At 35.8% G+C, this 23682-nt stretch overlaps 2 protein-coding genes across 3 annotated transcripts; one reads left to right on the forward strand and one right to left on the reverse strand.

The window, feature by feature from the left end:
• Positions 1 to 8480: 8480 nt before the first annotated feature.
• Positions 8481 to 12667, forward strand: LOC118053011 (glyoxylate/succinic semialdehyde reductase 1). The gene is made up of 8 exons (XM_035064165.2): positions 8481 to 8662; positions 8909 to 9019; positions 9152 to 9253; positions 9905 to 10006; positions 10783 to 10898; positions 11168 to 11246; positions 11325 to 11495; positions 12359 to 12667. Exons 1-8 carry the CDS (start codon positions 8558 to 8560, stop codon positions 12440 to 12442), a joined length of 870 nt encoding a protein of 289 aa, XP_034920056.1. The 5' UTR covers positions 8481 to 8557; the 3' UTR covers positions 12443 to 12667.
• A 157-nt stretch (positions 12668 to 12824) lies between these two features.
• On the reverse strand, positions 12825 to 23299 carry LOC118052921 (homeobox-DDT domain protein RLT3). Of its 2 annotated transcripts, none has more exons than XM_073404213.1 (18): positions 23034 to 23299; positions 22599 to 22724; positions 21723 to 22169; positions 21278 to 21336; positions 20952 to 21194; positions 20731 to 20793; positions 20432 to 20648; positions 20228 to 20328; positions 19091 to 19177; positions 18847 to 18978; positions 17649 to 17789; positions 17373 to 17495; positions 16793 to 17248; positions 15745 to 16164; positions 14959 to 15579; positions 14176 to 14280; positions 13827 to 14046; positions 12825 to 13351 (listed from the first exon to the last, which is right to left on the reverse strand). In XM_073404213.1, exons 2-17 carry the CDS (start codon positions 22648 to 22650, stop codon positions 13858 to 13860), a joined length of 3456 nt encoding a protein of 1151 aa, XP_073260314.1. In that variant the 5' UTR covers positions 22651 to 22724; positions 23034 to 23299; the 3' UTR covers positions 12825 to 13351; positions 13827 to 13857. The 2 variants fall into 2 exon arrangements, with proteins under 2 accessions (XP_073260314.1, XP_034919948.1); XM_035064057.2 differs by having other exon boundaries at positions 12825 to 13325; positions 23034 to 23298.
• Between the last annotated feature and the right edge of the window lie 383 nt (positions 23300 to 23682).

Raw genomic sequence — 23682 nt, forward strand, 5'->3', positions numbered from 1 at the left:
CTTACCTTAGGTAAGGTGTATTTAGGGTACTAATACCTTTCCTTTACACAACCAATCCCCGTACCGGATTTCTGAGACCAGTTATGGTTCCTAGTGACCAAAATACTAGGTAGCGACTCTCATTTCATTTTCCACCGATAAACGATAAGAATTTCTTGTCTCCCCATATTGGCCAGATAGATAGATACATTTTAGATTGAAGTGGAACATTTTCGTTGCGACGTCGCACACGTGCGACATTATCTTTCCAAGAAAAAAAAATTGAAGTCATTTGGACTTCTAGAACCTGAGATATGGGCTGAACACTGAACAGTGTCTAGGTTGCAGGATAGATTCGGACTTCTCCATTGTTGCTATAATTGACTTGAAAAAGGCTTTTTTTAAATCTTGGATCCACATGAAAGTTGTAGGTCTATGTCTTACCTTTCCATCCATATAAAAGCATACCTAAATCGCGAGATCTACAGCTCTAAGATTGACTCAATTACCAAACAATGTTCTAGTTTGGATTGCACTAACATCTAAGTTTGGCCATTTATTTGTCATTTCAATTTCATTACTTAAACTCATCAATTAATCATTTCATTTATGTGATAAGCCTGCATTTAAAATGAACATTTACCAAAAATTAAAGGTATCTTATATTATTATATATGTTATTATAAAACATTGCTTTAGTTAAGGAGTTATGATACTTTCAAGTGCAAAATAATTGATATAAAACCTTGATAAAAATTCACTTTTAAGTATTAATCACTTGGTTACTGAATTTTTCACCCCAAATAGTCCCCATTGTCATGTTGCAATGAATTCCCATCCCAGCATATCTGCTAGTCAAGATGTTTATACATATGTTCTACCTCCTCGCCAATATAGCACATTAAACCAAACCCTGGTATGGTTTAGTTCGGTTCCTCAACCAAATCCTTCGTGACTCGGTTACTAAATTCTTTATCTTACATAATCCACCATCAAGATACTTCGAATCCCTAAAACATTGTTTCCTTCATCCTAGCCTATTTGTTTGCCAAGATGCACCCATACATGTTCTGCTTTGGTCACCCCAATTTGTCTCAACATCAAAGTGCACAAAACAATTCTATATTATGTCATACCCAAAGTAGTTAGCCAAATAACATCTTCCACCACAAGGATCTTCTTCTTCTTCTTCTTTTTTTACCAATTCTCACGTGATCCATTCCTCAATTTTATCTTCTTTACCTCGTATTGTCCATCGCCAAGGTTCCTGCCGAAGGCATCAATTCTGCTTTTATCCTAGGTGGTTTGGCCAAACAACATCCTTCTTGAATGGTCTAGCCATATGACAAAGTCTCTTGACTTAACCACTAAATCTTGTTTCCATCACCTTGAATAGTCCATCATCAAGATATATAAAATCCTTAGATTCTGCCTCCACTAAAATAGAACAATCATACGCCAAATCTTCCACTAATTAGGTTGGCCATACAATTTTGTTATGCTAAATGAAGTAAGTCTGCTTTTCATATGATTTTGTTAAACTATGTATCAAAGTGTTGCTAGAGCATTTGTTAAGCCAAATGACATAACCAAGAATTCATATGCATCATACCTCGTTACATATGTCATTTTGTGTCCATCCCTTTCAGTAATTCTAACTTTCCAATACTTGGATCACAAGTCTAGTTTTGTAAAGATAGAAGCCACGTATAATTTGTCCATCATGTCTTGAATCAAAGGAATTGGATATTTATTTTTATTTATTTCTATCTTTTTTAATGTCTGGTAGTCCATCTGTCTTATTTTGAAACAAAACAAGAGTACTATAACGAGCCTTGAAAGGATGTATATATACAGTGTCAATCAACTATCCTAACTACTTTCTTAATTCAACCAACTCTATAGGTGACATTCAATAAAGGGTTGAGATGGTGGTTTCGCTCTTAATACTAACTCAATGCAATGTTCGACATCTCTCTTTGTTGGAGTTTTTTTCTACAGCCTAAGACAATATCACATTCTTAAATTGCTATAACACGTTAGTAATTTCATTTGGTACCTTATCAAAACAGTCTTTTTCTCATCTACTTCTATCACAAGAAACACTTTTCATGTTTTTATGATGCCTTCTCAATAGCAATGGTCAAGATCAAGCTTTTAACTCTTTTAGTGGCATTCGTTGTTGTGACATTGCAACATAGAACAAAACATGGGTAGCCCTTACTTCTAATCATAACTCCATTTAGATATAGCATTAAAGCAATCTTGGATTTTCTTAATAAATCAAGACCAAGAATGATACCATAATCATCTAAATTCACAACCAACATATCTTACTTACCTCTTCATTGATCCAACATAATCAACACATTATAGGACATACTTGAAATCTTATGTCTTAAAATTTACTGGCCTTTATGAAGTGTGGTACAACTCAATCTCAAGCCAAGATCTTTTAACAATCGATCAGTTAAGAATATGTGGGCCGCACCTAAATCTAGTATGGAATTAATTAGCTGCTCATTTACATTGATTTATACATGGATCAACCTCTTATCACTAACTCCTCTTTATGCAATGCATCAATCCTCATTAAGTCTTGATTAACAAGACTAGTTTCAGCAGCCGCATCTAATGATTCAACTACTCAAAAGTTAACACACGTATATGATTGACGTGAGTAACTACCCTTTCATCCTTATCGTTATCTCCAACCCGAATAACATTTAGTTTCTCTCTTTTTATACATTCCCTAGCAAAGTAAGGGCTATCACAAAAAAGCAGTCAAATTTTGGTTTAGTACTTTTACCTTGTGCACCCATTAACTTAGTTTTGTCCTTATCCCTGACAACCTTCGATGTACCCCTACCAAACTTATTCTTTTCTTCCTTGTCATTTACCTTAGAATTGAAGAAGGTTGACACATAACACTCTCTAATAGTTGATTTAAAATCAGCTAAGTTGTCCATAGCAGCGATAATAGAGGACAAATCTTTTACCTTTTGTTCTCTTAGTTCTGTTTGTGCCCAAAGTTGGATTCTAGACATAAAGTTGAATAACATATCCTCCCCGAACATATTCTTGATGTCAAGAATCAAAGAACTGAAAGATTTAACATACACATGAATTGACCTATCATATTTGAGCCCTTTTAATTTCTGTTGCACAATCCAAGACGTGTTGTTCGGAAGGAATTGCTTTTTTAGCTTTTACTTTAGATGATCCCACATCTCAATCTTGGGATATCCAACACTTAAATCCTCTTTGGGTCTTGTCCTCCACCAAAGTTTAGCATCACCAATTAGATGCATTATAGTGGGATCCATTTATTCAGCCACACCGATCTTCACAATAATAATGTATTGCTCTATATCCCACAAAAGATTTTCAAGTTCCTTTAAACTTATTGCCCCACCAAAAGAATTTGGTTTAGTCACTTTAGGCTTAGATGTACTTACCTTACTAGAAGTGTTTGTTACTACTCGTTTCTTAATGACAATAGTTTCTTCATTGGCTTTCAATCATTCACTCAATTCTGCTCCAAGAGAAATGTATAAGCTTTTAACCATGTTGGTGCTTTTCATAGCTTCCCTTAATCGATCAATGATAGAGTGTTTTTCACCCTCTTTCTATTGTTGTATCAAAGTCTCAAAACACACCAATTGTTCCTAAATAGCTTTCAAGACTTTAGGTTTCACGATCTTCTAATCAATTATGCTCTAATACTTGTCACAGGGTTAAATTTTTCACCCCAAAATTCAGCCCTGTATAGTAGTTTAGTCACAACTAAACTAAGCTTTGGCTCATCATTTCACTAATGTTTACCTACAACTATGTGTTTTGCTCACCTATAAAGGTTTGCACAATTGACTTGTTATAAGCAAATAACCAACACATGTATGAAAAACATACAATAAATATAGACAAATCTCCCAACTTTTTTTAATATCGTAAACAAAATATTTACACAATACAAGTGTGTGTGTGTGTGTGTGTGTGTATTATACATAATTATTGCATGCCACATAGGCTAAAGCTTTCCAACCTATTTATAGACAAAGATATGTGAATTATAAGGCACAACTATCATTCTTATCTGTCAAGACATAGTAGGATAGTTTCTCCCCCATATTCTCTATTAATTTAGCAGCCTATTTTCCAGCAAGTGTTGGGCAATTTCTCTCTCATGTTCCCATGACTTTAGTGGATTATAGAGCAATCCCATCTTTACCTCATGTTCAGCCACCTATCCATCATGATCTGGATGTTTATAACTGTTATAACTAACCCACAATCCGTATGTCTAAATGCCAGCCCCTACTTCCAGTTTTTGTTATGTTTATTACTAGCTTAAAAGGTTAATGATCCAAGCCTCATGTTAGTTCCAAGTTAAGAACCCAATAACTTACACAAATCATTGCACATTGCTTGTCGAATTTATCATTGCCTATGCAAGGCTATCACTGTTTATCGCTGTTGAATTCTAGGCAATGTGCATTCATTTGCACATCCTCATGCCTAGACCTTTAACCAATCATCCCCACTAAAAGAGTCTAACATCCTCATCGAAATAAAGATAAGGTTATTCATGCACTTTGTCTTTGAACTGCCATAAATTGGTGTTATTTTCCCATGAAACCTCCAAGTTTTTCTCTCATTTTACTATAAATTCAGTTTGTCAATTCTTTCTATGTTAGCTGATTCAACGATAATCCATGATCTTGACAATACCATTGTCAAATTGTTTATGAATTGTTGGAGGAGCTCTTTGCAACTTACTTTCTTCTAAATCCTCTTGGTCTTTATGGAAATGTCTCAAATAACTTATATGAAAAGTTGGGTGAAGCTTTAGTATTTATGACAGCTTCAATCAATAGAAAACAACCCTCACTTTTTCCATGATTTCAAAAAGTTCATAATATCTCAACACCAACCCTCGATGCTTTGACTTCCCTATAATGTTTTTATAGATTTATAGAGTTAATTTGAACAAAAATTTATCACCCTCAATGAATTCCAGTAGCCTTCATTTCTAGTTAACACACTTCAACTTCCTTTTTCTTTCCTTATACAAGTTATCTTGGGCTTACTCAAATAATTTTTGTTTTTCATTGCAAACAATATGCAGCTAGACATTCCTACTAGATTTTTGCATAATAATCTCGGTAGGATTTTAGGGTTGTGTCCCCAAAACTAACTCAAATGGGCTTACTTCTATCGCTAAGAACTTTTAAAGATTGTAGCAAAATTGCACACCATCCAACAATTTCAACCAATTTCATTACATTGCCATTATGAAGTGTCTTAAATATTCCTCAAGTAAAACATTTATCTTTTGTCTGCCTATCGGTTTGTGGATGATTGACAATGGAAAACTTTAGTCTTGTCCTTATCATGTTAAACAATGTTGTCCATAATCTGCTTATGAATCACACATCATGATCACTAACAATATCAAGAGGCACTTTAAAATACTTTACCATATTTTAATATAACAACCCAATAACAATCTTAATTGTACATACTGTCGAGGTAACCATAAATACTACATACTTGGTGAATCTGTTCATGACAACCATGATGGTGTTTATGTCATCCACCTTCAGAAACCCAACAATAAAATCCATTGAAACTAATACCCAAGGTTTGTCTGAAATCAGCAACGACTATAACAAGCTTGCCTCTCATTGTCATAAGGTTTTGTCTTACAGACACACTAGATAAGTCTTGATGTAAAGTTCTATATCATCATCCATCTTTTTTCAATAATAAGTCTAGGACAAAAGGGCAAGCATCATCTCTCAACCTAGATACCTACAACGGGTCATGAGTCTTCATCATCAAATATTTTCGTAGCTTCTTTTTTAGCACAAAGATCTGACCCTTTTTTGCATAGAGTAAGTCGTGTTCCAACCAATATTGTTGTATTGTCTCTTCTCATACAAGATCAACCAACTTCTTATACATTGCATCTTCCCCAACAACTTGGCAAAGTCAATCTAGCATGTCCGACTCCAACTAAATAATAAAAAAAATAGTAGCAATTACCTCGTGTCTGCTGAGTGCATTCGCAACTTGATTATACCTCTTTGGTTTGTGTTCCCATACAAAGTCATAATCGGCCAAGAATTATTGCCACTAAGCTTATCGTTGTGACAACTTCTTTTTATCTTAAAGAAGGTGTTATCAATGTTATTGGTCTTGACAATGAACCTTAGTCCCAATAAATATACTCTTTATACACAAAACAGTGCACTACTATTGTCATTTCTTTATTAAGGGTTGAGTATTTCTGTTTAACATCATTCAACTTCTGACTTTAAAAAACAATTAGATGTCCCTTTTTTACCAGCACTCCCCCAATGGTCTTATCTGAAGCATCAACATGAACTTCAAATGGCTTATTAAAATCAAGTAACCCTAAGACTAGAGTCGATGCTACTGCTGTCTTTAGCTTTTCAAAAGCCAATTGGTAATCACTTGACCATTCTCATCTTTTATTCTTTTTTATAAGATCTAAAAGAGGAGTTGTTTTCTTGTTGTAACCCTCAATAAATCATTTGTAATAGTCTATAAACCCCCAAAAGGGATCTTAACTCTAGGATTGTTTTTGGTGCTAACCATTCAATGAAGGCTTGAATCTTGCATGGATCCATGTTTACCGGTCCTCCCCAATTAAGTGGCCTAGAAACATAATCTTAGACTTTGCAAACTCATATTTTTCTCTCTTTACAAACAATTCATGTTCCCTCAACTATTCAAGACTTTTAAAAGATGAATTACATGATCTCACATCCCCTTACTATAAATTACAATATCGTCTAAATAGACAACAACAAAACTGTCTAAGAAATCATACAAGATATCATTCATAAGATTACAAAATGTTGTTGGAACATTTGTTAATCCAAACGGCATAACCAAGAATTTGTATACATCATACCTTATTACACATGTTGTTTTGTGCTCATCCCCTTCAACAATTTTGACTTGCTAATACCTGAATCGCAAGTCTAGCTTTGTAAAGATGGAAGCCCTACATAATTTCTCCATCAAGTCTTGAATCAAAGGAACTAGATATTTATTTTTAATTGTCACCTTATTTAGTGTATAATGGTCTACACACATGCGAAGACTCTCATCCACCTTTTTTTAAAACAAAATTGGATCATCGTAAAGAGCCTTGGAAGGACGGATATATCTAGCGTCAATCAACTCTCTCATCTTCTTCCTTAATTTTACCAACTCCATAGATGACATTCGGTAAAGGGTTGGGATGGTGGCTTCACTCCTGACACCAACTCAATGCGATGATCTATAACCTTTCTTGGTGGGAGTTTCTTAGGCAGCTAAGGCAACATCACATCCTCAAATTGTTGCAGCACATTAGCAATTTCTTTCAATACCTCATCATAACAGTCTATTTTCTCATTTATTATTGTCACAAGAAACACTTCCCCACCTTTTCGTAATGTCTTCTCAATAGCAATGGATGAGATCAAGCTTTTTCCACTCTTAGTGACATTCGTTGTTGCGATATTTGTGTATTTTATGAAGATCCAACAACCAAGAAAAAAAAAGGAGATAAAGTAATGTGTTAAGAGAGAGAAATGAGGGAAGAAAAATGAAAGAAAAAATGGGTCAGCGGGAACACACCGAGACTCTGTTTTCAATACATCCAGTACCATTAGAAAAATCATGACGAGAAGATTTTAACTAGGAAAGAATTATGGAAAAACACCAAATACCCAATTTTGAAGGAATTATGGATAAGTGGGCATGGACACATGATGAAAGTGGATAAAAGAAATACCGAGAGACTTTGATCGGAAAATAACGAACCAACCTTAATACCGGTGGCTAGTGGCTACTCTCCTAACATAGTGGAAAGCATGAGTAACTGTCATCTAAGTTGACGTGTTAGGCATCCAACGGATCATAAGCCACACAATCTTTATTTTAATTTAGCCTATTTGAAAGTGTAATTGCGGTTGCTTTTCAAAGTGTTCTTTACTCATAAATGTATCAAAATAATAATTTTTTATTTTTTTAAAAATTATTTTTGATATCAATGCATTAAAATGATATAAAAATACCAAAAAATATTAATTTAAAGTAAATAATAAATAAATAAATAAATAAATTTTCTTTTAAAATACTTTTTAAACACAAAAACAAACAATTCTTTATCATCCACACAAAACATCCATGCATCCATGGCTCCAAGGAGGAAGCAAACAAATAACAACTACAACATGAAAATTAGTAAATAAATCAAATATTATTTATAGCGGTAGTGAAACAGTAATTTGTTTTTTAAAAAATAACTGAGTATTATTACAGGGCGTTAATGTCCATAAAAAGAAACATTATTAAACGCTAATCTGACGAGGATTGTTGATGGTGACGCTGTTTTTAATATTTATCACTCAATAGTTAAATAATTTTATGATAATTTTTTCCTTGTCCACGATTATAATGAAAGATACTATTAGCTATACTTATTTATAAATTGATACTCCTAAAATTAAGAGCAGAGTTTCTTCTTCTTCTTCTTCTGAGAAATAGAGAGAAGAAAATGGAGGTAGGGTTCTTGGGGTTAGGGATAATGGGAAAGGCCATGTCCATGAATTTGCTTAAAAATGGCTTCAAGGTCACTGTCTGGAACAGGACGCTCTCCAAGGTACCCACTTTTTGTCCTCTACTACTACCCTTACTTTTGCAAAAAAAAATTCTCTTTTTTTTTTTTTCCTGTTCCTGGGATCTGATTTATGTGTTTTTATGTACTGTGAAAGTACTTGTGATTAATGTGGTAAATAAGGTTCTATGTACTTAATGGACAGTAGTTAACTAGAGAAACATGCTACTTGGTATTATTTTTGTTTTCTTACTTAATTGATGACAAGAAGTTTGGATGCTGTAACCGCAGTGTAATGAACTGGTGGAGTTTGGTGCATCAATTGGAGAAACCCCTGCACAAGTAGTCAAGAAATGCAGACTTACTATTGCTATGTTGTCGGATCCTGCCGCGGCTCTTTCGGTCTGTAATTTTACCAAAATGTTTTAGCTTTTGGTTTTTGTTGAATACGTCCCTTTATGTGGAAATTATTATGAATAATGATATCTGATTGCCGGGTAATTTGACTCTTCTTACTGAAATCCCTTTGTTTAGGTGGTTTTTGATAAAGATGGTGTACTTGAGCAAATTGGCAGCGGAAAAGGTTATATTGACATGTCCACGGTTGATCCTGAAACATCTTCCAAGATCAGCCAGGTTCTAATTGGATGATAATGCTACTATGCACTGTCAATCCTTTCTTGTGTTTAGTAGAATGTCAATGAATTTTTATGCAAACTGTCATATGGTATGCTTAGAGATTTCCAATTTGGTGATGGTTAGTCCAAGAGGAAATAATACTCCATTAATTTTCAAAAGAGATGATATGAGTGAACTGCATCTAACATCAATAATTTGGGAATTGTTGAGGCGTGTTAAAAAAAAACAATAGGAATAGCTCTCGTTATGCTCTTGGTGTATCTTCCTTATACTGACCTTGGTTGAAACTTTGAAGGGTAGATTAAAGGATTGTTATCTGATCATAAAACTCTAGCCATTGTTGGATATTTCTTTTTAGGCTAATATCCTAATATGAATTTGGACTTTGTTTGAGGAAGGAAAAGAAAAGAATTTGCTAAGTACAATGTGTGTAGAAGATGTCATGTTACTAATGTGTGGACTTAGGATGCATAAATCCAAAGCTTTGGAGACCTTCCCCTTTATAATTATCTGTTCTACTCCTTCTGTTTTCATTACCGAAGACTGCAAAACATCCTTAAACATCTGGTGATGGTTTCTTTTCTTATGAGTAAGATATTGGTTGCCACTTTTTTATAAATTACTAAGCCACGCGGCTTATATCTACAGGCAATTACATCAACAGGCGGTGCCTTCCTTGAGGCTCCTGTGTCAGGTAGCAAGCAGCCTGCAGAAACTGGTCAGCTTGTAATCCTTGCTGCTGGGGATAAGGTGAATTAGTGAATTGTTTTATGATTGGGCTGTTTCTTGCTATTTGATTTATTTGCATGTTTGCTGAACTATTCCTTTGAAATATCAGAGGCAGTAAAATCAACCCCCATTTCTGCACAGGCTATTGCCATTTATTTGCATACATAGATGACCAAGTTGTATCTCTTTAATAAATAACTTAAACTGTGTATTCATCTGATTTTGGACGTCTGGGGCATATTTCATCCAACATGTTGGAGGATAGATATAAATTGAATATAGAAAGGTATAAATGGAGGGAGTTTTAGATGACTGTCATCTTGTCCTGTAGTTATTTCCACTGTTACTTTTGCATGAATAGATTGATACTCTAATTGATCTTTTATTGCCACTTAGATGGGAAAGTTGCTATCAGAATTATCGCTGCTATAAATTGGTTTCATATGTACAATCCTGAAGCATCATGTCTTAATAAATAGTTTGAAGCCGTTGACTGGACTGTGCTAATGTACAATCTAGTAGTTGTTCAGAAATGGTGTTGCATGCGACATAAATTTACTTGTAAACTTTATTCTAACACTGATGGATGTTGTAATTCCTTCCTGAGGTTTGTAAAATGACAATATAGGGTCATGTGGGATATGCAAAGGATTCATTTGCTTCTGTTGTAAAGAAAGACAATTTTGATAATACAGCTATGTAATGCAGACTTCTTGATTTCTACTCTGATGTGAGGAACAAAAGTACGTTTCTGTATGCATCTGTTGTTTACTGCTGCTTACAATTTATAATTTTAGGGATTGTATGAGGAATCAATTCCAGCTTTTGATGTTTTGGGGAAGAAGTCTTTCTTCTTGGGGCAAGTTGGAAATGGAGCAAAAATGAAACTTGTGGTCAACATGATAATGGGCAGGTAAAGATTGCTTTTATTATTGAGGCAAATATAACTAATATATAGTTGCTTCTTTATCAGCAGTATCTAAATGTCAATGTATATATGAGAAACCAATTTTAACCTTGCATTTTGCATGTCAGAAGTGAATATTTGTTGTGATCAGAGCTGGCACAATAAACTCTACACCCCGACTGAGTATTTGTTGCAGCATAATGCACATTTGCTATATGTTGATGTGTTGATGGTCTCGATGTTGGATATAGATTATGATCTCTCGTGTTTTGCAGTATGATGAATGCATTTTCAGAGGGACTGGTGTTGTCAGAAAGGAGTGGACTCAACCCACATGATCTTCTTGATGTCTTGGTGAGATAGGAAACAGGAAATCTCAAGTAACTTGTGTTGGATTAGTGTCCAAGTCTTAATGAGGTACTTTTCTGGCAGGATCTTGGTGGAATAGCTAATCCTATGTTCAGGGGAAAAGGACCAGCTATGCTCAAGAGTAATCACTCCCCTGCATTCCCTCTGAAACATCAGCAAAAGGACATGCGGTTGGCTCTAGCTCTCGGGGATGAAAATGCTGTGTCAATGCCAGTAGCAGCGGCAGCAAATGAGGTTACTCTCCTTTCATCTTAGTTATCTTTTTCAAACAAGTTGTTTGGTTCCGGTGTTAAAAAGCATATGGGTTAGAATGATCAGTGAATTTTAAAAAGATGACACCCAAGAACTGGTACTGAATCATTTCAAACAAACTGAACAAGAACAATCAACATGTGTATAGTTTTGGAATTGCAAAAATGATAATTCCAACTTGACTATGAGCTACTGTTTCTTTATGTCTGCTTAAGATAGTTGGATGACTTTGTAGCTGCAGCTTTTTCAGATATTTTTCTGCCTTTGCCAATTAGTTCATTGCCATCTATTTTGATTTTTATCCCATGGGGAAGTGTGGTTTTGAATAAACCGTGCAAGTAGTTCTACAGTTGTCTTTATGACCAGGCAACCTCTCATATTTAGATTTGCTGAAGTTTTCAATTTCATACTGATTTGCTGTCAGATCTTTAAGAGTTTCTTGCTTATGTTAGCTCTGGATGGTTCAAGTTAGGTCTTGTTGTCTGCTAGCACTAGGATTGATCCGGTACATTGAGAATACTTATTGAATTCCATGGTGGTGGTGCTGTTGTTGCACGGAGCTAGGAGGGTTACCTCTTATTATGATAGATTGCAGATCTGAAACATCCTTCATGAATATACTAGATGTATAGAACAGTCATGGAAATACACTTCTGTGAGTTATCTTTCCCCTCCGGCCTTGCTAATCATCGGAGGTGAATGTTGTTCTGGAGTCGGTTTGACATGGATTGATATTGACACGCATTCTTGTCAGTTTAGAAAAGCAAATGTCAGTAACTGTTGAAAGTAGAAACGAGTAGCTTCCGATAATTGAACCCGAACTCAGCAATTGTATTTGTTTGCAGTCTTTCAAGAAGGCCAGAAGCATGGGATTGGGGGACCTAGACTTTTCAGCTGTGTATGAGATTCTGAAGATGACCAAGGATTAATCACTGCTTGATAATTCACATGACGCTGCTTTGAAACACAATGCTCAGCTCGGACTTGGTTTGCAGCCCTGGAAGATGTAGCCTAGATGATGAAGCTCCTTCAATGTGTGAATTGTTGACTTCAATTTTTTTTTTTGTTTTTTTTTTTCTTTAACCAGAACTCTTTGGCCGTGAAAATAAACATAATTGCTTGGCAGGATAAACAGCAAGCTTTCTACTTGAACATACACTTGGCTTGTGTAGCAACAAAGCAATTCCAGTAATAGATGAGAACTTCACGGTTAGAATTATAGAATCAAAACGTTATGGGTAATAATTTCCCATAATTGCATTTAAGGCATAATAACAGAGAGAAATAGAGGGCAGAGGAAAGTGGATCATATGCTCGAATAAAGAAGTTGAAGAACTTTTTGACAATTTTATTTTCCATGCCAAAAGTCGACTGTCAGGTATACATGGACAAAACTTGATTCCTTCATACCAGAAGTAGAAAGGAGCAAAACCTTCATTACAAGAAACATGGGAAATGAGCTTATTCTGCTGCTAAAAGGGGGCATTGTAAAGATATCAACGAAACTACTTTGATATATATATATTTATAAAACTATTCAATGCTGTACAACATCTAATCACTCGGACTGCACTAGTACAGCAACGGTCAAAGAATGCAAAAAGTCAAACATTGGCTCTACAAAAGACATTGATTGCCTTCATCCCTTCCACTTGGACCTAAAAGTGCATCCCAACGATTCTCCTCGTAGCCAAAACCTGCAAACCATGCATTGATGACTAGTGCGATGGCCATATTAACCCTTGATGTTTTCCGGGTGCAGATTGAGGGCCCACTTGCACAACCTCCATATTGCTGGGAAGTATAGTTTACCTGCAGAGAAGCATATCCTGATGTCACTGAAACAAGAATGGCCACAAACAAAGGTAATGTCTTTTAGAGGTGGCAATAAGTAGTCCTAACATATATAGTGCCCATTTATGACAAATGCCTCTGGTTTTTGCTAGTAGAAGAAAATAATTTTGCAAAAGATGCTAATTTCCACAGATTTTTATTTTTCTGACTTACTAAATAAATTAAGAGTTTTATATTAAAGACAAGAAAATATATAGAAGACACTAGTGGCATCGTAATAAAGCACCAACAATCCACTTAGCATGAATTCGGTTGTTTATGTGAAATCAAAGTTACAAGAAAATGCAATTCTAGTTTTCATCAAAGACAAAATAAGAGATGAATCTTTTCTACTGCCTGGACTTTATCTACACAAAAATAAGAATTATAATAATAAAAAAAAAAATCCCAGCAGTTAAGCTTGATATATTTCAACATCATTAAGGAACGAATGTGTTCACAATAAGAACATGCCCGTACCTTTGTTCTTGGCTTCCTGCTTGTTTTCACATCAAATCTTTTCCAAATATGGAGAAACTAATTCATCCAACTTCATCAACCAAAGTGCAAGCGCAGATGATGTTTGAGGCATAGTAGGAAAGCATGTGATGATTTCTTCCATGTAAGTACTGGAACCTTGAGCAAGATTGCATTGACACAACCAATCCTCATTAATTGCAGCAACAAAATCAGCAACTACCTGAAAGGCAAATTAAGATACTCTTTCAGAAAATCATGCTACTCTGGTTGGCTTCAGGAAAACAGAGTCAAACCCAAAGGCATTTGTGCTTCTTTGAGCACATAAATGTAGAGGACAAGAAAATAAAACCTGCAAAAGTTCGGCCAAAGAAGATGTGCGTCTAAGCCGTCTGACCCATAACCTATGAGCAGATTTTGTCCAGGCACCCACCAAGGCATCTTCCGGCATAACGGTCTGTATGATGGGGGCAATTTATTGGAAAATAGATGTTAGATGAATAAGAGTTTCTGCCACAGAGACGTCCACATGCAAGAGTTTACCTCATACATATACCTCACCACACCTTCTCATTATCTTAATCTCACTCATTTCTTTGTGTGTGCCTGTGAATTTGCCATGATACACGTGTTTCTAATAAAATTCACATAAAACCACAAATTAAGGACAAATAGAATGATGAAACACCACTCCTGCCTAAGAAACTCCCTCCATCTTGGAGGCTGACCAACCAAAATACAAGCGAACTAGTTGTCAAATGTCAGCACATCATCCATGGATCAGAATGATTACTACAGGGAAAAAATTACTTGACCAGGCACGTGCTGCTCTTTAGAAGTCACTGGGTCTGGAGGACTCAAAAGCAGAGCTCGATTGACTTTTAAACAGAATTAAAGAGGATGATACAGGTGAAACTCAATGCTGCATTAGAGGTGCTAGTAAAAAAATATGCTTCTAATTCTTCCTCCTAAATTTTAGCAATTTAAAAAATAGTATGACAGTGATGTCTTACTGTCTTGTATGTTTAACACACAAACACAGTGAGATATACATGCAAGCAAAAACAAGCAAATGCCAGCCAAATCATGCATAAATGAAATTGTATTGGGACAGAGATAAACCATAAGAGCATACCTCAATTGCATAAACTGCAGCTTTCAGTGCTTGCAACTTTGATGAGAGAACTTTATGCTTTGGACACATCACATTGTCCTCTTTCTGTCTACAAGTAGCTGAATGGATGGCATATCTTTCCTCAAGATCAAAATCAAGCTCAAATGTTGTATGACAAATCTTGCAATGCTTCTCATCTCTCCAGTACAAGTCATGACAAGTTTCACATCTTCTAAGTGATTCAAGATATGACCTTTTACTTCGTTTTACTGCATTAAGATCACAGTAAAAGCAATTCCATATCCAGGTATCAAACTGTCGGAGACGGTTCCATTTCTGGTTTTCTTCTTTCCCCTTCTTTCCTGTTTCAAGAACTATTGCACTCATTGGCGGCAAGGAATCATTTGCAATGTCAGTAAGGGTTAGGTTGTTGTCTACATCAGAAACTGGAGAAGAACTGTCTTCTCTAACTGTTTCCAGCTCAGACTGGTCTGATTGTGTGAAGTACCCAACTCCAGAATCATTTACCATCTTACTTGACATTTCTTGGCAGAGAAAAGTTTCCCTTTTCTCCAAAGATTCAATTAGGAGGGCCTCCCGTCTTCCTCTGTCGTCTAAAACTGACAATAAGGCACGCAAAGCCTGTACTTGGAATAAGCAAATGCAAAGAAGAGGTGGTTGGAGATATATTTCAATAATACCATAAACAAAGCATGCAATCACTTTCTACAAACATGTGCAATCCAAGGCACAAAATTAAAAAAATTAGCAATCAGTAAATATCAAGACAAAGGCTGAGAAGTCTACCTCTTCAGTGTCAATCACTTCCCAGTGACCGTCTTCAGAAGATTCAAAATAGACTCTCTTATGGCCGGGGTCATATGAGTTACATGGGCCCAAGAAAAGCCAGTACCTATTGTACCTACGATCAGACCCTAAAAAGATGGATTGCATTGGGTGCAAATTGATCTCAAGTCCCATCCCTTCTGTCTCTTTCTCTTTGCCAGAAAGTTTATCCTTGCCATCAAACTTTGAGAATAACACTGAAGAATCAACAGGGAAAAACTTGGATGATGTGTACGCTTCTTTTGTGTCATTTATTTGCCCAGCATGGACCCAGGATGGCCTGGGCACGTTATCTTTCGTTGATGATGATCTTTTTATTTTTGCTCCGGAACCATGGTGGTATATGTTAGGAACAGATTCAACGGTAGGTTTTGCTAGATCCTACGGGGGGGAAAAGCAGCAGTAATCACTCAATAGTTAAATCAAGATTATATTCATATAGAAGATTGTTATAAAGCTAATAATTTGAATCAACCTTTTTTCTAGTTACAAAAGGTAGGAGATAGTCACAATTAATGGGAAGAATGCAAGGAAAATGAAATACCACATTAGAAGAATTCACACTAGGAAAACTCTAAATTCTTAAAAACCAGTAAATACTCAGCGTTTGAAATAACAAATCCTTACAATGTGTCAAAACCACAGTTACCAACCCAGTAAGAAGAGCAACGATTCAATTCAATTGAAAACTGATTTATTAAATCATGATATCCATCTTAATTCATTAAAACAAAACAGATATCTAGTTGCAAACAAAGTAACCTGCAATGAGCTTAAAAACTTTCATAAGCATGGACCTGATAATTACCAACCAAAAAAAAAAAGGTATAGACACCCAAGGTAGAAAACAACCTAGTTCACAAGCTCCAATCATTTGCAAGAAAAACTTTTTCCCAACTTTCTCATGTTGGGTGCATTTGTCCATGAAATTGATTTTCCAAAAGCAATTGGCTTTCCTGCAAAAACCAGAGCCCTAAAATCTTAACTTCATTAAGGTTATAGCTGTTACCTCCAATCTAATACTGGACCCAGCACTGACAAGATCAATCAATGCCACTAATCCATTCAATTTTTCTTCAATGCTTAGATCTGAATATTCACCTTCCATCAGTCCTAACAACCACACTTCTCCTGGATGGCTCTCATCAATTTCATTCTCAAATGTAAGCATCTTGTTTTTTCTTTTGGGATAGTCAATAAGCTTAAGATTTCTTGGACTAGAATTTTCTGAATCACAATCAGAATTGCTGCTGCTAGATGCACCATTATCATGGAAGTCTTCGTGAACAATTCCGGAGTCCTCGGTATCTGATTGAAAACCACTGGCTTCCTTTGCAAGAGTATTGATTCGCAAACGAAAAGTAGATGATGAAATCTTTTCAAATAAAGTGATATCGCTTGAAAGAGTTGAGCAGATCAAAAGCTCCAGCTCATCAGTTGTGCCAGCAAGATTTAATTCCACGATCTTCAAAACAAAACCAAACATTCATCACTACAGGATCATTCATTAAGTACCAATTTAAAGAACAAGATTGAGAAAATAACTATCTAGTGACATCATTTCCTTCAAAGCTGATGGAGTAACTTACTTGAGAAGACTTGGCCAGGTCAGAAACTTTCAATCCATTATTTCCTTGAACTGACAGAAGTTGAAATAGTTCACCTTTAAGAGTTCCAGGATGTAGGCCATACTTCACCATAAGGCTCATCTCCTAAAAAAAAAATAAAACCTTTAGGTGCTGATTTATGTCTCTTTCAAAGAAATATTGTTACATATAAGAGTCTGACATCGATACACAAATTCTAGATTATAAATAATAGATGAAAAATATCAAAAGAAAAATTGCAAACTGATTAAATAATACCTTGCTGAGGACTTCCCTACGAAATCCACCTTGCTTTGAACCAAAACCAGCTGCAATCAAAACTTGACACAGTATTTCAGTCCATGTTAGAGGGTTGAGAGAATTTTTCCAGAACTCCACAACAAATTCTTGATCTTCAACCTGACAAAACATAGCAATAACCATACTAAAGTTATGGATGGTTATTTGAACTTCTACCCAAAAAGCTGAGATTGAGAGAAAGAGAGAGAGGCTAGATATGATATGTTCCACACTCCCCAAAGGAAAAGCACAGAAACTAGATGATAGAAAAACCGATCTGTAGAAAGCATATATATTCAGAACTGAGAATATCCCAAATATTTGTCCTTTACTTAAATATACATAATCGGATTATGAAAGGGAGGGGATGAGTGGAAGAATTCATTTAAACGTTATTGATTTATCTCCAATCATTTATTGTGTCCAACATCATGATTCTCATACATAAACACATCGAGAATTTATTAAAACTCTCTGTTGTGCAGGTGACTAGAGATTTCTGAACTTTGTAAAATGCAAGATTTGCATTAAGGCACATCATAAAGCCAAAAAATTCTAATAATTGTGTAACATTTTCATTATTGTACCTGAAACATCAACAAGTTTTTCCTTGGAAATCAAGTTACTCACAAGTTTGTTTCAGCCTGAAACTTTGGTATTCAAACACAATGAATTCTTATAGAAATGCCATTGCATCCCAAGGGCTCAGAATAAAGTTAGCAGAAACTTCAATTGCTTTGTGGATTTAACTAACCATTCCCTGTTCTAAAAAACATTTTGAATAATGTACATTGGCACTATAAATTATAATAACATTTATACCGATGCTAATTGTCACCTTCTCTTTTATAGTCCTACAATAACCACTGAATGAAAATAATCCCGTTCAATAACAATCAATTTCCATGTTTCTCAGCATCTTGGACCTTTCATTATTAGTTGTTAGTTGCAATATGGCTTTACTTGTCTTCATTGGTACTTAGTTGCAAAATGGCTTTACTTGTCTTCATTGGTACCACAGCTGGGTCATATGCAAGCAAAATATCAAAATTTCTTGATATCTGACAGTACTACTACCTGAATTACATCTTTAACATACAAGATCATTCAACAAAACCATCAATGCGCTTGTGGACCAAACTTATGTTCATGGACTTGAGCTATATAATATACTCACTGAGTGAAGGAGTGCGAGAAACTTGCAAGATATGCTCAAATGAGGGAGGAGTCCACTACTGATCTCTGTTTCGACATCAGATAAAAGAAGCTTCAGAAGGGCCACATGAATTTTTCCAAGTAAAAAGGAATCCTGAAAGTCACATACAGACAGATGAAACCAACGACAACAAATTTAAATGCAAGAAAATACAAGAAACTAAGTTAAGTACGAGTTCAACAAAAGAGCTAGTCAAAGTTTCAACCTTATCATGGAATGCCTGAGCCAGCTCATCAAGAGTGAATGGGCATATATCAACTGTAACAGAATAGGTGTAAAGAAAATGGAAGACCTGCAAAAGACATGCCAACCTAACTTCAGCAAGAGAATTTAATAGAGAAGAAAAACATATTAAATCATATACAAGGTAGCATGGACAATCAAATTAATCTTGGGAGGGGGGGGTATTTACAGCTATTAGTGCAGCAAATGGGATGATTCTGATATGCATATTACACTAATGAAAGTGGATAAAGTGCTTTTTTTACCCAGTCAGCATAGGTGATAGCTGATTGCATTCACATGCTGAAGTGCAAGAGTGAGACTTTACTGGCTTCCCAAATGATTCAGGGAGAATTTTGGAGACTTTAGTCAATCATGAGAGTATTTCCTCTAATACGTAATAAAAATGGGGGATCCTTGCTAGACATAAAAACAAGGTACTGCCCAATTCAATGGTAATTGGTAAATGCATCAGGGTTGCAAACAAAAGGTTGCATATTTGATGCCTGAGAGCATCTGTTTATACAAAATCACAAAAGGCTTGGACTACTAGGACCCTGCTTTGGTACATCCACACCTACCTAGCCTCCCCCCTCTGGCACAAAAGAAAAATAAATCACCGTTGTCTTCTTGAATCCAGTACAAATGTAGCAAGTAGGTAGCCACAAAGGAGTATTTTTATTAGTGATTTTTTCAAGATCATGTAGATCAGACAAGCACTAATCAAAAGCAATCTAAGTATACAAGCAGAATGATTATGCACAGAAGAAAACATCCAGAGTTTTGACTCACTTATGCAGGTGATTAATGTTAACCACTGCATCTTCAGATATAATCTTTAAATACGTAGTATTGACACACTCATTAAATATATCATAGGCCGGTATATAAGAGTGCAATTTACACAATAGAAGTATTTTTATAGAAGATAAGATACATTGAGTATACATTACTAGGCCATATTCATGGACAGATGTTGCAAGCTGCTTCTAGGTATATCATATTTGAGTAAGAAATAAATTATGAATTCTCTGAAAAGGATACGATAATAACAAACATCTTTCAAGCAAGAGATATGCTGCATTGCAAAGCACTAAACAGCTATTCATCCTCCACGCACCTTAAATAGTTTCTTGACAGCCTCTGGAGAAGAATCCCAAGGCTGCATAGCAAATGGTTGCTTCAACTTCACAGAATTTGGAGGAAATTTCACCAGCAAATCTGGAAGAAATCACTTATTGGTAGAAAGAACTCAAGTATATCCTATATGTGATAACTACATAGACACTGCTTGAGGCACAACTGAAATACAGCCAAAACAAACCTTTACAAAGGGAACAGCCATAGAGTCTGTTTGCCGCAAAGTGTTCCGTACATGTTTGTGGATTTGGTCCAGCTCGTAACTCTCTCAGCTCTAGCTCTTCATCATCCACTAGCATAGCAAATTGATTAAGGCGTTCCTGATTCATTAACCTTTCCAGAGCGAGTTCACATTTTTCCCTGAAGAACTGCTTCTGGATCTCATCTCTTTTAGATTCCACCTGCATAACAGGTAAATTGATGTTACCACATTGGCAGATATGAACTGTTCCAATTCATTAAAAGCACTACAAAAATGATTACCTCCCTCCTTTTAACAGAAGGCTTCCTCTTCTCCTGTAATTCTTTTTGCAGCATTCTCTGTTTCTGAAAATGCAAAACAGTGTCAGCAAAGTGGAAATAGCTCAAACTGAAGAATTGATTGATGCAACAGATATTTGCTAAGATGTACCCAGGGACAGCAAACAAGAATGATAATTCATCAAGAACAAAAGATCTTATGCGAAGCAGATTAGATGACTTACAACTAGAGAAGACACTGGCAGTCTTCGTTTCTTTTTTTGAAGAGGCTGCTTCCGTGGCACGGGAGTTGATATTTGAGGTGTAACAGTTATTTGAGAGCCACCACAATGAATGCCAGTGGGAAAATCTCCACCATCAGGATTTGTTACTCGCCATACTGTCATCAAACCCTTCCCCATACCATGTTTCTTTACTGGAGCACTCTCATTGCAATTTTGATCATCAAAAGCAGCACACATGGATACCTTCAAGTGAAAAACGAATGTATGTGAAACCTTGTAAAAGAAGCGGGGAAACACTGTTTATGTAGAGAAATTGTTTGCACTACCTTTCCCCTTTTGTTTGCTCTTTGGTTCTCTTGGTGAGCAGGATGGGAATTTCTGGAATCTAAACATGCAAATGCTGTATGAGTACCATAAATACAGAGGTGCAAATTGGGACAGCAAGGAAGTACAAACATTATGCAGTCACAATCCATATCCATCTCAAAGTTCATATAAATGACAGGTGAGGAACAAGAATCCAGTTGGTCACTATATTTCTCCTACTATTCGCGCATTAATCCACAGCAAAGACAAGCAAAAACATGACGCTCTTCCCTGCATTTATTTCAATATCTTCTAAAAATCTTCCAACTCTTAATCTCTAAGGGAACAAATAAATAAAAACCCAATAGATGGTTCTGATTTTAAATAAGCAAGAGCTGCTTATCTGCAATGCAATACCATCGCTAACCAAACAACAATAAAAAAAACTCAATGCAAACTTTTTACCTTCACAACCATGAAATGCTCTAGTAGGAAGAGAATCAAACTCCAAACCAAGGGGAGGACCATCTTTGCGAAATATCTTCCCCAGAATATAATCAGAAGTCAGCAAATCCTGAATGAGCACCAACTTCTTCTTCCTCTTGCCTATCCTACCCTGAACCTCTGAAGGTGCATGTTTGTACTTTGAAGATGAAGGTTTGTTCAACTTATCTGTAGTACTAGCGGACAGCTCCAACTGTTTAAGCATTTTTCTAGCATCAGAAGCAACTGCAGCTCCCTTTCTTCCTTTGAAAACTGACAGTTTCTTGGTCAAACGTGGTGGTTCAATCAATTCATTTTTGCTTTTTTCACTCCTCCTTTTCTCGATAAACCATCCGCGAACCTGCTTGAATGTCAAGTTCGAGTCCACAGCAAGGTCTTCCATGGCCCTTTGCGAAGGATACTTATCCTCTGAATCACGCAAAAACCATTGCCGCCGGCTTAGAAAATGAATACAATATAGAATGCATATAAAAAAGCCTATAAAGCAACACAGTGCTCTGAACAGATTTCAAAGGAGAGTTTAGATTTAAGAAGATTAGTAAAAGTAAACGAATCAAAAATAATTAACAACAGAGACAGGGGAAGAAATAAGGCGATTAATTTGGGTTTTTCACAAATCATAAAGAAGAGGAGGAAGAAGCAGTGGAGGCTGGGAAAATTGAGTTGTTACTAGGAAAAGCAAATGGTGTTTTTTATGAAGTAATCAAACCACAGAAACTTCCCTTCCCTTATGAATTAAAAACTATAATTAACTCAAAATAATAAAAAATCAATACAAGAAAAATCCCAAAATATTGAAAAGGCAGGTAGATGATAATTCATGAGATAGTAAAAGACCTGCATAGAATTTCAAAAGGGCTTGAAGCTGGAGTGGCGATTTCCTCTTCATTTCCGTCTGCAGTGAAACCTCTCCTTTCAGTTAACGAATTTGACGATAATTAATCAAATTGGATTTCCCACATCCTGACCACACCAAACAAACCAATCCCACCATCATCAGCAAGAAAATCAAATATCCTCGGATAGGAAAATAAAAAAACAAAAACGAAAAATCGATATAGACTATTCATCACTCTCTACTTCCTTCTAAAGCCACAGATAATGAAACACTCCATTCCTATAAAAAACTAAATGTTTCCTAGGGTAGACAAATGAAGTAGAATAGAACAGTAGTAATCAGTTGAAAGTAAAGAAAGGAGGATGCATGAGTGTGGATATTTTATGAGAATTGTTGAGTGAGTGGAAGAGAATAGTGGAAGATTGCTTGCTTACTCTTACAGTATTGTGGCGATAGTGAAAATGAAGAGGTGTGTGTCAGTGTGCGTGAGGGAAGAGGTGGGTGGTTGAAGAAGATGAAGAAGAAACAGGGAGAGGAGAGGGGGTTAGGGGGGGATGTCACCAAAAGCAGTAGGGTTTTGGGTTTTATCATCTCCTTTTTTATTTTCTGTTTTTTTTATAATATTAACTGTAATATCCTCCTTCTAGTTTGTGTCTGCTCTTTTTTTTTTTCTTTTTTTTTTTCCTCTTAACTCGTAAAAAACAAAAATAAAAATATCTGCTGTTGCTCAAGTCTTTACCATATATCTTCATCATGCTACGCTGTCATCTAGGGGTTTTAGACCAGGAAAAAATGGGCCGGTGGTGGGCCTGGTCCGGCCCAAGTATTCAATGATTAGGATCAGTAGATGGTTTTAGGTGTATGACTGGTCTGGTAGGTCTTGTCATGACACGGGTGAAATGACGTGTTTTCGTATTTTGAAGGATTATTTAGAAAATGAGATGATTTGGTTTCAGTCGTCGGAGAGTATCTCTTTTTCTCAAATAAAACAAAACTTTTATAAGCCCATTTGTTTTAAACATAGAAGTGTTGTTTTAGAAAGTGATTTTTTTGGGAAAAAAAAATTTTAAAAATAAATTATTT

Source organism: Populus alba, chromosome 14 (genome assembly GCF_005239225.2).
Source record: "Populus alba chromosome 14, ASM523922v2, whole genome shotgun sequence".
Classification (NCBI taxonomy): Eukaryota; Viridiplantae; Streptophyta; class Magnoliopsida; order Malpighiales; family Salicaceae; genus Populus; species Populus alba.